This window comes from Chelonoidis abingdonii, chromosome 2, assembly GCF_003597395.2.
Source record: "Chelonoidis abingdonii isolate Lonesome George chromosome 2, CheloAbing_2.0, whole genome shotgun sequence".
Classification (NCBI taxonomy): Eukaryota; Metazoa; Chordata; order Testudines; family Testudinidae; genus Chelonoidis; species Chelonoidis abingdonii.
The window spans coordinates 87,560,462-87,575,257 of NC_133770.1; the positions used below are offsets into that span (position 1 = coordinate 87,560,462).

At 41.0% G+C, this 14,796-nt stretch overlaps 1 protein-coding gene across 3 annotated transcripts in view; it reads right to left on the reverse strand.

Moving 5' to 3' along the window:
* The window catches only part of MYRIP (myosin VIIA and Rab interacting protein), a 377,671-nt gene that overhangs the window by 38,471 nt on the left and 324,404 nt on the right, over positions 1 to 14,796 (reverse strand). For all 3 annotated transcript variants that reach the window (XM_075062536.1, XM_075062534.1, XM_075062535.1), the window contains exons 9-10: positions 12,922 to 13,099; positions 8,049 to 8,704 (exon numbers count right to left, since the gene is read on the reverse strand). In XM_075062536.1, the coding sequence (XP_074918637.1) occupies positions 8,049 to 8,704; positions 12,922 to 13,099 (834 nt within the window). The remainder of the gene's footprint in view (positions 1 to 8,048; positions 8,705 to 12,921; positions 13,100 to 14,796) is intronic.

The window sequence follows — 14,796 nt, forward strand, 5'->3', positions numbered from 1 at the left end:
CGCTGCGGAAGAAAATGGCACCCCCCAAATCCCAGGGCCCTAGGCAACTGCCTAGTCACCTAAATGGGTTGCACCGGCCCTGACTGAAGGTCACATGGAAAATGAGGGCCAATTATCTAAATGAGGGCAAAGACATTATATAAAATGTTCACTTTACCGGTTACTTTTCAGTGTTTGTTCGCACTTAGAAGGACCATATTTCCAATAAATGAATCACAAGTGCCATCTAGTGGGGCTTGAAATTCAGAGCACACACTGTATCCTGCCTTCATTTACAGCAGGGGTAGGTACCCTATGGCACGAGTACTGAAGGCGGCACGCAAGCTGATTTTCAGTGGCACTCACACTGTGTGGGTCCTGGCCACCAGTCCGGGGGAGTCTGCAGTTTAATTTAATTTTAAATGAAGCTTCTTAAACATTTTTAAAGACTTATTTACTTTACATACAACCCGGACCGGCGCTAGGGTTTTGAGCGCCCGAGGCAGACGGCAATTTCGCCGCCCCGCGTGCTGGTCCCGCGGCTCCGGTGGAGCTGGCGCAGTGGTGCCTGCGGAGGGTCCGGTGTGCCTGTGGGTGGTCCACCGGAGCTGCGCGAGCAGCCGACCGTCCGCAGGCATGACTGCGGCAGCTCCATCTGAGTCGCGGATCAGCGGACCGCCAGCAGACACCACTGTGGCAGCTCCACAGGAGCTGCCTGCTGCCCCCTCCAGCAGCGCCCTGACCCAGGGGACACCTTGGGCTGACGGCTGCCGCGGTGGCACCCTGACTTCCTCTCTGTCCTAGCAGCAGGGCTGCTCAACCATTTAAAAAAAATTTGGGGGCGCTTTTTGGTGCCCCCAAATCTCGGCACCCTAGGCAACCGCCTAGTCCGCCTAAATGGTTGCACCGGCCCTGCATACAATAAAAGTTTAGTTATATATTATAGACTTATAGTAAGAGACCTTCTAAAAACATTAAAATTTTTACTGGCACGCGAAACCTTACATGTGAGTGAATAAATGAAGACCCGGCACACCACTTCTGAAAGGTTGCTGACCCCTGATTTATAGCTTTGTCAAGCTAGCATAGAACTATATGACAAGATTTTAATTAATGGATAATTCCATTTTATAAGAGCAGTAGCTGACCTCATAATGAAATTAGGTCAAATAAATCTAAAGCAATCAAGGTACTGTAGTTTTCATCATACAAGGTTCCCAATGGAATTAAACACCGTTATTATTCCCCTCAAAATATAAAGTGAAGTTAAGGTTGAAGATTCATATAAGTGGTTTGAGTGTATACAATTTTTCAAGACTATTAGTTAAAAATAGAATTAGAACCCAGACGTAAGGTTGTACTTCCCAACCAAGACAGCCAAATTATCTTAAGTCTGCTCTGTAGAGATACTAGCCTACCATATTACTTCCTCTGCTGTTAGGCTATTGGAAATGTGGTCAACAGTACACAGATTTCATCATTTGTTTCATACTAATTTCTAATACCAAGTATGATGATTTCTCATGCACAAACTTTTGTTTTTTGCATGCAAGTGCACCAGTGTCATGATTTGTGCACATAAGCATTGTGCACAGCTGGGAGAGACCAGCAAAGCAGGTCCTGGTTTTGTTTTTTTCTCCCATGAAGTGGCAAAAAAAATTAAACGTGAGAAGACTTTTTGAACTGTGGTGAACCTTATTTTTAGGGTCTGGTTTCCAGACTAACAGTAGTTTCTTCAGCTAATTCAGTTCTGATTTTATCACACAAATTCTGGCTTACTAATTTGAAAGCTGATATAGGATTTTAAAATGGATTTTAGAGAACCAGTGTGGAGATGAGAATCAGTCTTGTAATGGGAACTCAACTCAGTTGCAACCTTAATCATGAAATGACTGCAGTTGTTCCATCATTCCTCTGCTCACAATATTACTGCTTCATAAACTCAGAATTGTGTGGCTCCTAAGAACAGAGATATAAAAAGGTCAATTTTTCTTTTCAGTGTAACTGATGGGATAGCAAGGTGGATTATGACCTTATGATATTTTACAATTAGGAAAAAAACCCGACTTTTTGAACTGAGAATCAAATCTTATTCCATGATGCAGGTAATAATGGTCAATAAATCAATATCTATTATTATACCATGAAAGGACAGGAAAAAGCAGCATTTCTTCATTGTTATGTGGATCTGATCAGCTATTTAGTTTCTGATTTTCAGACAACTATTTTTGAGAAGGAGAGCACTGTCTATGGCTTCAATAACACTTCTCTTTATAATACCAGCACATGAAAACTCATTACTGATGTAAACCTCTCAAAACAAAGCTAGAAGCTGTACACCCCAATCTCCTTCAATTTATGCTCTGCAGTTTCTGAAGTGTTTATGTTAGATGGCTCTTCAGCTTCAGACTCAATCACTTCATTGGTATCAGTGCATCCCTTTTGGGATTGTACAGATTTCTGAAATTCCTCTAATCTCATTTTTTAAGCAATATAGACTAAATCTGGTTCATTTTTCTTCATACTGTAACTCAGATCCCAAGTCCCCTGAATTATTTTTATTGCCCCCCACTAGATTTTTTCAATCCCAGCAATGTCCTCCATAAAAATGTTTTATTATAATTGCACTCGCCATGCTCCACTTGATCAGACGCTCTCTAGTGCCAGGGATTTGAGTAACTCTTTTCCGAGAGCATGAACCACATTTATGAGAAATAAGCCAAACATATGCAAATTATTTTGCATTTCTTTACTCACTTCCTCTACATTTTGTTTGTCTCCCTCATTTTTATTGCAAACAAATATTACTACACCAGGGTGATTTGGGGCCAGATTCTGCATCTGCCTGCATTGGTGTGCTGGGGGTGGGAAGGCACTACAAGCCCTTCCTTGCCTTGCACTCCTGTATAGAGGACGAACCAGAACCCCACATTTTGCACTCTGTAAGCAGCACTGGTACAGGGACAAGGGACATGGAAAGGACAATGATTTTCTGCACTGGCTGGATATCTGAAGCACATATTGCACCCTAATAAAGAGTACAGCCCAGGGTCCCCAGAGGTTTGCAGGCAAAACGTCTCCAGGAATGGTCAGCGGTGCTCAGTGACTTTAAAGATTCCATTGACACTTACATACAGGGCCTTAAAACACACACACACACACACACGTAAAACAAGTAATGGGAAGAAGATAACATTCATAGATTCAAAGGCCAGAAGGGGTCACTGTGATAATATAGTCTAACAGGGGCCAGAGAACTTCCCCAAATTATTCCTACAGCAGATCTTTTAGAAAAACATCCAATCTTGATTTTAAAGTTTTCAGTGATGGAGAATGCACCATGACTCTTGAGAAGTTCAGTGTGATATAATTCGGGTTAAATGACTAGGGCATGGCTATAATTAAGGCTACAACTATGTCACGAAAGTCACGGAATCCATGACTTCTAGAGACCTCAATGACATTTTCTGCTTCATATGGTTGGAGCTGTCAGCCAGTGGGGGTCCCAGAGCTCTGAATTGCCATAGGCAGGGGTCCCCCGCAGCTCCCAGCTGCCAGCCCTAGAGCTCCGAGACGTGAAGGAGACCTCTGCAGCTCCGAGACGTGGTGGGATGCTGCAGCTCTTAGCTGCCAGCCCTGCAGCTCCCAGCCGCAGTGGGTGGCCTCTGCAGCTCCCAGCCTCCAGCCCTGAAGCTCTGAGCCTCCATGTAGCTCCCAGCCGCCATGGGCAGTGGGGGGACCCCGCAGCTCCCAACCACTGTGAGCAGCAGCCGTGGTGGGTGCTGGACCCCCCACTTGCCATTTTGTCACAATTCTTTTTAGTAAAAGTCATGGACAGGTCACAGGTTTCTGTGAATTTTTGTTTATTGTCCGTGACCTTTACTATAAAAAACGTGACAAAATCTTAGCCTTAGCTATAATGTCCCAGTAAAGAATGCCTATGTCTGTCAATCGTGCAAAGGAACAGAGTAGACACAGAACATGTCTGCAAGACATACTTCAGTAGTTAACTAATATTATAAACCTCTTGGGACACTGAGCTCTGAGCATAGGCTATGTCTACACTAAAGCCTATGTCAGCAAAATTTATATCATAGACTTATAGACTCATAGGTCAGAAGGGACCAATATGATCATCTAGTCTGACCTCCTGCACAAGGCAGGCCACAAAACCCTACCCATACACATTTATAACAACCCCAAACCCATGACTGAGTTATTGAAATCCTCAAAATTGAGATTTGAAGACCTCAAGCTGCAGGGAATCCACCAGCAAGCGACCCATGGCCCACGCTGCAGAGGAAGGCGAAAAACCTCCAGGGCCACTGCCAATCCGCCCTGGAGGAAAATTCCTTCCCGACCCCAAATATGGCGATCAGCTAAACCCTGAGCATGTGGGGTGACATTATTCCACCTCCCCGAGCAACATAAGTTACATTGACACAAGCATTCACATGCACAGCGCTATGTCGGCAGGAGAGTGTCACCCACGGACATAGCTTATGCCGCTCACAGGGGTGGTTTTTTATGCTTCATGAGACATGCTGAAAGGGTGCAACTGTATCGGCACTATGTTGTGACTAGTGGAGCAACAGGCCTTCTATCAGAGATAAGGGCTAGAGGTGTAAACACGCAAACCAAATAATACCTGCAGAAACAGAACGATTGATCGAGAGAGTCAGAAGAGTGGAGCTGATTGCTAGCCTCCTTACGAAGAGAGGGATGGGGAGAAGAAATGGTTCACTTCCTTGATTCAGTCACACCATCCTGCTACGTTAGCAGATGACCTAACCATGGAATTTATGTTAATTTCTCTTAAATACCTGTGACAGGATGCAGGGAAACTACCTGGTCCCTAATAAACAACGGGGTTGAAACCAAGTCTGCTTGCCCCTTGCCTTACTCAGGTGTAAGAGTGACTACTTGGGAGACTGCCTTTGGGACAATTAGGCCCCACACTGGACTCCAGTCACATGACTGGTATGATTTCCTGTTTAGATTACATTATTTTACTTCCTTGTTATAAAAACTGTCCTTTGAGGAAAGACTTTGCTCTCTGCAAATCTGCTAATTATTTCTGAACTTGAGTCATTACATTCTGTCAGTTTACAATTTTCTCTCTTTTTGTTATGAATGACAACATCCTTATAAAAGCAGCATGGAAAGAGATACCCACATGAACAATGCCTAAATACAATACAGTGGGAAATTAAAAACAGCCATTACTTGGATTATAATTCAGCAACAGCCCATAGTTTTTACATTCCTGTCAACAGCAATCCACACCAGTGTTCTCCGTTAAAAAGATGTTTGCCAGCAGTTATCCCACAATATTATTTGAGATAGCTCACCTATTTCCCATTCCAAGAAGAGTGAAAAAGGTAGCTACGCACATACCACTGTGTGCTAAATGTTGGGAAATTCTAATTCTTTTAATAGCAACCTCTGTACTGTACTGTACTACTAATGCCACTGTATCGCCTGGAAGTGATGGGGAACAAAGTGATGAATATACAGGAAAGACCAATAACAGTTTATGCATCACATTGCCTTCTACTCAATTCTGATACACCTGAGGGATAAAAAACTTGAGTGTGCTTTCTCTCGTGGATATGATCAATGCATTGCCATGAGAGAGCGAGTCTGAGCTGATTTTGTAAAGTGCCTTCTAGTACTGTACAGTGTTCACAGATTAAGGCCAAAAGGGACGATCGTGATAATGTGGACTGACTCCTGTATAACACTGGCTGCAGAACTTCCCCAAAATAATTCCTAGAGCAGAGATTTAAAAAAAAACATCCAATCTTGATTTAAAGATTGCCCGTGATGGTGAATTCACCAGGACCCCTGGTAAATTGTTCCAATGGTTAATTACCCTCACTGTTAAAAATGTACCCATTATTTCCGTCTAAATTTGTCTATCTTCAAATTTCAGTCTTTGGGTCATATTATACTGTTCTCTGCTAGACTGAAGAGTCCATTAGCAAATATTTGATACCTTTAGACTGTAATCAAGTCACCCCTTAACCTTCTCTTTGTAGAGCCCTGCATGGATACACAATTTATATCCCCGGATGCGGATATCCATGGATATAAAGTGGATATCCATGGAGCTGCAGGGTAACAACGAGCGAGACCAGCAGGGCCATGGCCAGCGATAGGTCCAAGAACCGCAGCAGCGAAAGCAGCAGCGTGTCAGGCCGCCGCTCACAGGAGCCAGCACCCAGCCCTGGCAGCTCCTCCAGCCTGGCTGTACCGTCCCCCAGCCCTGCCTACTGGGGCAGACACCAGGCTCACTGGCAGCTGTGCCTAGTCACACTAGTGTGTGCAAGCAGCTCACGTGCTCCCGAACAGGAGTTGCACATTGCTGCAGCTTAACATGCTGCTTGCAGGACCCCGCTAGAAACACACTCACTCAAGTGATGATTCCTCATTACAATTACATTTTGAGATCTATCAGTTAGCCAGCTTTTAATCTATTTAATGTTTGCCATGTTAACCATATATTGTTTTAATTTTTAATGGAAAAGTTATTGTAGTATTAAGCCAAATGTTTTACAGGAGCCTAAGTATATTACATCAACATTATTATCAACCAAACTTATAACATCATAAAAAGATAAGTTAGTTTGACAGGATATATTTTCCATAAACTAATGTTGACTGCCATTAATTCTTTATTAATTGAGTCCCATATCAGCCGCTCCATTGTTTTGCCCAGGACTGATATCAGATACACAGGCCTATAATTACCTGGGTTGTCATATTTACCCTTTTCAAATATTGGCACAACATTGGCTTTCTTCAGGTCTGCTGAAACTTCCCTGCTGTTCTAAGACTTATTGAAAAACAACAGTAACTGTCCACTGAGCTCCTCGGCCAACTCTTTTAAAACTATTGGATGCAAGTTATCCAGACCTACTGATTTAACTACATCTAACTTTAGTAGATACTGTTTAACAGCCTCCTGAGATATTAGCGGAATGGAAAGAGCGTTATCATTGTCATATGATGAGACTGCATCGTCTATTTTTCCCCAAATACAGAACAGAAACATTTACTGAACACTTCTGCCTTTTCTGCATCATCACTGATAATTGTAACATTTCCATCTAGTAATGAACCAATACTATTGTCAGGATTCTTTCTGTTCCAATATACTTAAAAAACTCCTTTGTATTGTCCTCCTCTCTGCTGGCCATAAATTTCTGCTTGTGTCCCTTTGCTTTTCTTATCAATTTTCTCCAACTGCTAGTTTCTTATTTATATTCATCGCTATCAACTTCTCCTTTCTTCCATTTGTTAAATTGTATTTTATTCTTTTTATAGCTGCCTTCACTTCCCCTCTAAGCGAGATCAGTTTTTAAACCAATATGGCGTTCTCCCTCAATTGTAGTTTTGGGGAATTTAATAAAATGTTCTAAAACAATTATCAATTATAATTCATATTTTCCTGATTTAACTTTTCCTCCCAGCTAATTTGACTCATAACTATTTTCAGCTTTGTGAAATTGGCCCTTTTAAAGCACCAAGCATATATATTGCTGGTTTGGACTTTATTCTGTTTGCATATTATAAATAGACTAAGTCATGAATACTTGTATGTAAACTACCATTAATTTTTAGTTACGTGATCAGTTCTTCTTTATCTGCCAAGATGAGGTCCTAACGTAGAATTACCCTGTGATGATTGCAACACTTAAGTCAGGTTGAATCAGGAAGTTGTCGTCTATGATATTTTGAAATTCCAAGGATGTTTTAGTACTGGAAGCCTGAGACCTCCAGCATATGTCCCTCAAATAGAAGTCCCTCATGACCACACAATTTTTCCCCTACAGATTATACATAGGTACTTAAGGAGCTGGTCATCCTGCTCCCTAGTGGGATTTGGTGGTCTGTAGCACATATATACAAGACCCCACTTTGTGCTTTACTTCTTAGGCCATTCTAGATCATCTTCTGAGTTACCAGGAACTCAGAAACACATAATGCCATTTTTGACAAAGTGTGCCACTCCCTGCAACCCCTTTGGCTTGCTCAATCCTTCCTATATAAGCAAATGTAGTTACCTGGTTTGTGCTCAAATTCTTCCTGTGGGTTTTTGTGTGATTTTTTCCTTCACTTAATTCTTCGGAGACAAGTTTGCTCTTTCTCCACCTTTTAGACCTCTTTTCTAAATCATAATGGACTTCCTCAGTCTCACTGCTATCTGAATACTCTAAACTGTCAGCCTGTGGATTGAAATTTACATCCAGTTCTCCATGTAAATGTCCTTTTTCCACTATGGGTTTGTCATTCTGAGTTCTCCTTTGTAGCCAGGGAAGTTTGCTAGATTCTCTAGCCTCCTTTGAGGAATTTACTGAAGATGTCTCAGAATCAGAGTACAGCGTCTCTGTATTGGTGTATAGCCCAGAGGAAGGGGAGGTCACTGGATGGTACGGATCACTGCCATAAGCCCATTCAGTATTGCACTGGGAATCAGTATAATAAGACTCCTCGGACAACTGCTTGGGCCTCCGACGGAGCTTGTTCAAGCCCACATTCCAGTCATAGTCATCCTCGCTGTCCGAGCCCATCTCGTCATAAGCAGACACAATACTAGATTCATTCTCCAAAGCTTTGAATACTTGGCTCTTTGGTTTGACAAGCATTCGAGGGCGAGGCAACGTAATGCTCTGCAAAGCCACCCAGTTACCATCAGTGCTTTGTAAAACAGGAGGTGGACCTGTGAAATTAAAACAAGAACAAATTGCCTAATTATTATTATTATTATTATTATTTATTTCAGTTTGACAGGCTGACTTTTGCACAATCAAATAAGGATTTTAGCAGCGACTAGCCATTTCAGGTTTGTCTGTGCAGCAAAACTGGTGGGCTAGCGAGCTGAGTACATACCCAGGGTCCTTGCCAGGCTTGTCTACCCATTGCTGAAGCACCCACCATGTTGTCTTTATTGCTGTTGCTACCTATACTGTCTGGATTCAAGCTAGCTGGAGTAGGCTAGTCTGTGCACAGCTTCTGCTGTGTAGACATATCCTTTATGATGGGACCCGCACAAAATAACAGACATCAATGAACATGTGGTTTGGTATATAGATTTTATCGTACCCCCAATCAGGGATCCTCCCAATTATCCCATTTTAATCAGAAGTCACCACAGAATTCTGTGGGGACAGCTCTTTAAAATATATGTGACAATAGGGTCCAAGGTTAGGCTATACAGCCTGTGTTTCAGGCTAACCTAAAATTCAGAAAAGAAAAATATGCAAGAAATACTACCTATCTACTCAAACTGTAAAGCGTACATTGCTTCTAAACATAGACTCCATTGTCAACAGGACATAAAATGTCTTTTAATGGTCAGCTTGAACATCTGATGGTTCATTATTCATATTTCTCATAATGACTGTAGAACTAAACAGTATTGTGGATTTGCATACTCTTCTTAGCATACTGATTCAAATATCTGCCATACAGATTTCTTTCAGAGGCACAATTGACTGTTCAGGTTAACCATTAGAAAGCCATAGATACAAGCTACAGGTAGAGCATTACTGTTCTAACTTTTTAAACCATATTTTTTACATGAACAGTTACATTTAAAATATTGATATTTTTATGTATCTTTATGTATTTTTCTCTTTTCAATTTATGTCTGTAAATATATGGAACTCAAGATCATAAATTTTATTTGGCACTCTTATTTTCCCATCACAGAACATAATTATGGAATAAATATGCCATACAGTAGCCATGCTTTGAGTTTTGGAACAATTTTTCCCTGAAGCATAAACAAAAATACAAACAAAAACAAAATAAAAAACAAAACCCCCAGAACACTCTACCAACAAAATGATAATTAAACTGATAAGCTCTGTCAGGCTTTTTATTTTTAATTATTCATTTATTTAAATCTCTTTGGCCTGTTTTTACTCCCAAATTTTATGTTAATTCAAAGAAATTGAGTAAGTGCCCCAGGAAGTAATTCTGCTTCTTGTAAACAATTTTTGAAGATCTAAATCTGTTGACAGGTTTGGCTGTTTAGCTTAGACCTGGCTTAATATGGACCAAGAACATTTGCCTTCTTTTATCGCCACAGAAAAATTAAAAATTTGTTACAAAAGGGGTGATACCTGTTGGTGCAGTGTAAGAAAATTAACAAAGATCCAATACCATAAAGTTAAATGTGAAACCAGTGCAACCCATATGGTGTGGAAGGAGTTTGTTTTCCCTCCTCAAATACTGTAGCAAGACAATGCAAGGTCTAGCAGGCCCCAGATTTGTACTACTGTTTGCCCCTGGGGAACACTTACACATGCAGATGTAACATCTTACAGACAGAGTTGCTGGTATGTGGGTTGACTCTGGGGGAACAATCTCCAAATTGCACAGTACAGTTGAGACACTGGGATGTTGGTAAAGTAAAAACCGTCTATGCTGATAACAAGTATTGTGTGGTGGCTAAAAAGAACCACTTCTGGTATGGACCAGAGAATGTTATTTTAATTAGCCTCTGTTCTGTTTGACAATTATATTTCCTGTGGTAATAAATATTTTGTTTGTATTTTGTACCAATTTTTTATAATGTAATTAAAATAAAAGCAAAATAAAAATATGTGTTAAAGACAAACTACGCCTGCAATGTAAAATCACACCCTAGTGGGCGATACCATAGGAGGCGAGCTTCTACGGCCTGCTTCGTACTTTAAGCCGCGTGTTAATAGTAATTTGAATAATTACAATTACTATGGTCTTAAAAGTGTGTTGCTGAGTAATAAACTTAAAAAAAGAAAGAACAGAAAATAAAAACTATAATGCAAATAAAACAAATGCTAATATAAAAAGGAAAAAAATAAAACCAGTGAAATGTAGTCTTGGCTTGACATGAGTAACTGGACACAGGTAAGGCCTCATTTCTTGGGAGACAAGATTAGGAAGGTAAATGGATCATCAGGCTAGAAACAGAATGACTGTACTACCTAAGATAAGAGGGAACACCAGCAAACCATTTACAATGGACAAGATAACAATGGATAAGCCTGGAAAGTAAAATGAGGTAATGAGTAAGTTGTTCAGTGACTGTGTGCTGTACAGGGATTGGTTTCTACAAAGTGACCAAGCCAATCCCAGAACTTGATGCAATGAATACTAAACGGAATATATTGTGTTAATGCATATAAAGGAAGAGGTCTGTTGTGTAACTTTGAATGTGTGGTACGTCCTATATCCACCCCATGCTTGAGTCTGATCAGTTCAGTACAGCTTTGCTGTCTGCCAAATAAAGGAACCTGAGTGACAAGACTGGTGTTGAACCGAATGTGTCTCGGGGGAACCCCAACATTCAATGCTTAACTAATTAAATCCAAACAAGTTGTACTTCTTCCCATTGTCCCAAAATACATATAAAGTTCATGCTCATTTGTTTTGAATAGCTGCTGCCTGCCTGTGGCACAGCTGAATTTGTTAAAATTTATTTTAGTTGATTAGAAAAGTGAAGTATGTTAGCTGATTAGCAGGGGGAAGGCAACAACATACAGAGAAGTTACTTACAACGAGCAACATTGACTTTATCCTTCCAGCTAATGGTGTCAAATGCTGTTTATTAGAAACCTCTTTGATATAAATCAAAAGGCACTTGGCTGACATAACAAAAGACATGAGGCACAAATTGTGACGTCACTGGTGCCTTACATTATGAATTATTTGTGTAAAAATAAGAATGGCCCGAGAAATGAGCTCAGTGTGGAACCGGTCATTTGTAAATGAAAATTCAGAGCCTGCTTCTGTGCCACCTGTCCCTTGTGCAGTCATTTACATCTGTACAAAGCAGTTGCAAAGGAGATGTAAACACTACTAATTTAGGGCTAGTCTACACTGGCAATGCTAAAGTGCTGCCATGGCTTGTGTAGTCATGGCAGAGCACTAGGAGAGAGCTCTCCGAGCGCTCTAAAAGACCCATCTCCATGAGGGGCATAGCTCCCAACACTGGTGCACTGTTTACACTGGTGCTTTACAGCATTGAAACTTGTTGCGCTCAAGCGGGATGTTTTTTCACACCCCAGAGCGAGAAAGTTGAAGAGCTGTAAATTGCCAGTGTAGAGAAGGCCTTAGAGTGGTTGAGATTTACACTCACTTTTCACAGGTATAAGTAACTAATCGAGGTGCATGGCAGTGGGGAATCAGGCCAGTGGTGTTTACTACTACTCCTCTAAGCTACTGGTTGAGATCCTCTTGGATTTTGTGTGTTTTAACAAAAAGCTGCAAACCAGGGCAGGCGGGTTTACTGCACAAATTCATGTGATACCTATTAAATATAAAATAGCCTCTATGGGACACTCATGTTTTATCTCAACTGTGAACTCAGATGACAAACAGGAACTAGTCTGAGCAAGGGACTCTTGGAAAGGAATTGTATCAACTTGGCACTAAGCTATGGTTAAGTAATTACTGAGTACTAAATGACTGTGTAGTTGACTTCAGTGGGACTTAAGTGGGTGCTTAAATTTAAGCACATGCTTAAATGCTTTGCTAAATCCAAGGCTTGGACTGGAATCCTACGCATAAGAATAACACTTTCTATGTGAATGACAAGAGGTTATTTGGAGCAGACCTTAACACAGCAATGAATATTTCATTAGCTCACTGCTTACTATTACTTTATTGTTATTTTATGCACCAAGGGCCAAATTCTGAAGTCCTTATTTAGGGAAAACTAGTAGTATCATAATTAGTGCCATTGTTTGATTATTGTTGCCATACGGGGCATCACAAGGTAGTGCAGGCTTTTTCTTTTTCCATTTAGTGCTTGACCCTGCTCTCAGTGAAGTCAATGGGAATTTTGCCACTGACTTCAATAGGAGCAGGACTGGGTGCTTACTTCAAGTTTATTTGTTCAACAGGAAAAACAGAAGCAGGTGTCATATTGGTACTATAAATATTTACTTGTTTCATTCAGTCTGTCCACACTTTTCCAGCTAGGTAACGCAGACAGTTTGTGTTCCCTCTGTCTCCTGACTAGGCCTTTCTGCTGCCTCCAAAGAATCTCAGGCATAGACGACGCTAGGTCCAGATCTTTGCTTGGTGTATCTTCACTAGTCAGTGAGAATGCAGACTGAGACCTCTGTTGAAATAAAATTCAAAGAACATTATCTAAAAATAGTCGTAGCCAACTGTTGAAGTATTAATTCCAATTAGCAGTAAACAGTAACATTCTGATAATTGGATAAGTGCATGTCAAAGAAGTGTAAGGAAGTCGGCCTGAGAATGGAATTTTATTAGTGCAAAACAACATTCTCGGGCTTGGATAGCATGTTTACATGCATTTAAAATGCAATTGCTTCCTGTGAGGAAGGCAGGGAATTGTTTGTATTGCTAGGCACAAGATTAAAAGTAGTTACCCAAGGTGAAGCCATATAAATTTGCCAGTTTGGGAGTACTGCTTGAAAGCATCAGTCCACTTACATGTTAGCCAGGGACGAGCCCAGAACAGTAATACAGAACATTCTGATGCATTGCTTCCAGTGGCGCCAAATTGAAGAGGTTAAAAAAAAAAAGAAAAGAAAATAGAACAGAAAAAACAAAATAAACCTGCATCTCAAGCAGCTTTAATTCTTGGATTCTTCTGCCTGCCAGGGAATACACATAAACAAGAGCAGAACAGAGCGGGATCCAGCCAATGGATTCCACAAATTGTGTTTGCTACCCATTTCTAACACAGAGTGTTATAGCATATCATTCAAAGGGAGTGTAAGTTATGAGACAAGGTACTACTGAGATGGAACCCTGATTCCATATCTGTGAGGAAAATGTTTTCTTTAGGAACCATATAAGTAGGTCAGTGATTTTAGTTCATGTTTAGCCACAGCACCAGATAATGGCATTATACAACAGTGGGGGGTAGAGTGAGGGCCCAATGAACCAAATGAGAAAGCAAAATGAAATATAAAAGCATATACAACCCTCTTATTTTTTAAACAACCATTTCTTTTGAGGGTTGGTGGGATACTAGCACACTCTGCTAGAAGTTTTAGATCTTCAGTCTTAATATTAGGTTTGTGGCTCTATTTAAGCATCCAAATGTTGCCTCATTTTCAGAGATGCTAAGTACCTGCAGCTCCCACGGATTGCACAGGGATTTATGGGCTCTCGGCACTTCTGCAAATCAGGCCACTTATTTAGATATAGAAATCTGGATAAAGAAACCTAACTTCAGGCACTTGACTTTGAAAATTTTGTTCATTATCAGTCAATATTGTTTAGCTGCACAATTTTTTTTAACAGATAGTTTTGTTTCCAGTTACAGCATGTTCTTGGACTGCCTGAATGGCATAGACACTGCATTTTCCAATGGCAGTCTACTTTTTCCAGTTCACTCTTAGGGACTAAAATCTCTGTCACTAGAGAGTACAAGGGATTGTCTTTCTAGGCCCTGGTCAAATAAAAGGGTTTGCTTTGAAATTGTGCAACATCTTTATGCAGGGGGTGGTGATATTTTTAGGGTTCTGTATTTTTCAACTGGTGTTCAAATACTTGACCAAAGTAGTTAATCTGAAAGGGCCAGACCCTCAGCTGCAACAGAGATCTGCTTCGCACAGGCAGAGATGAAAGAGGTGGCAAAGTTTACTTTAAGCTATTTTTGTTTCCTCCCTGCCCCTCCTCCAATTGATCCCTGGGGCAGCATCAGGGCTGGTCTAAGTCCCTTTGGCTTGTAGCAGCCCCTTAGGGGCCAATATGCTGACTAGAGATTGCCAAGTGCTGCTTCTCTGGCCCCGCCCTTCTCCTGCCAGAAGTGTCCCTATGCCAGCTAGGGAGTCCTCC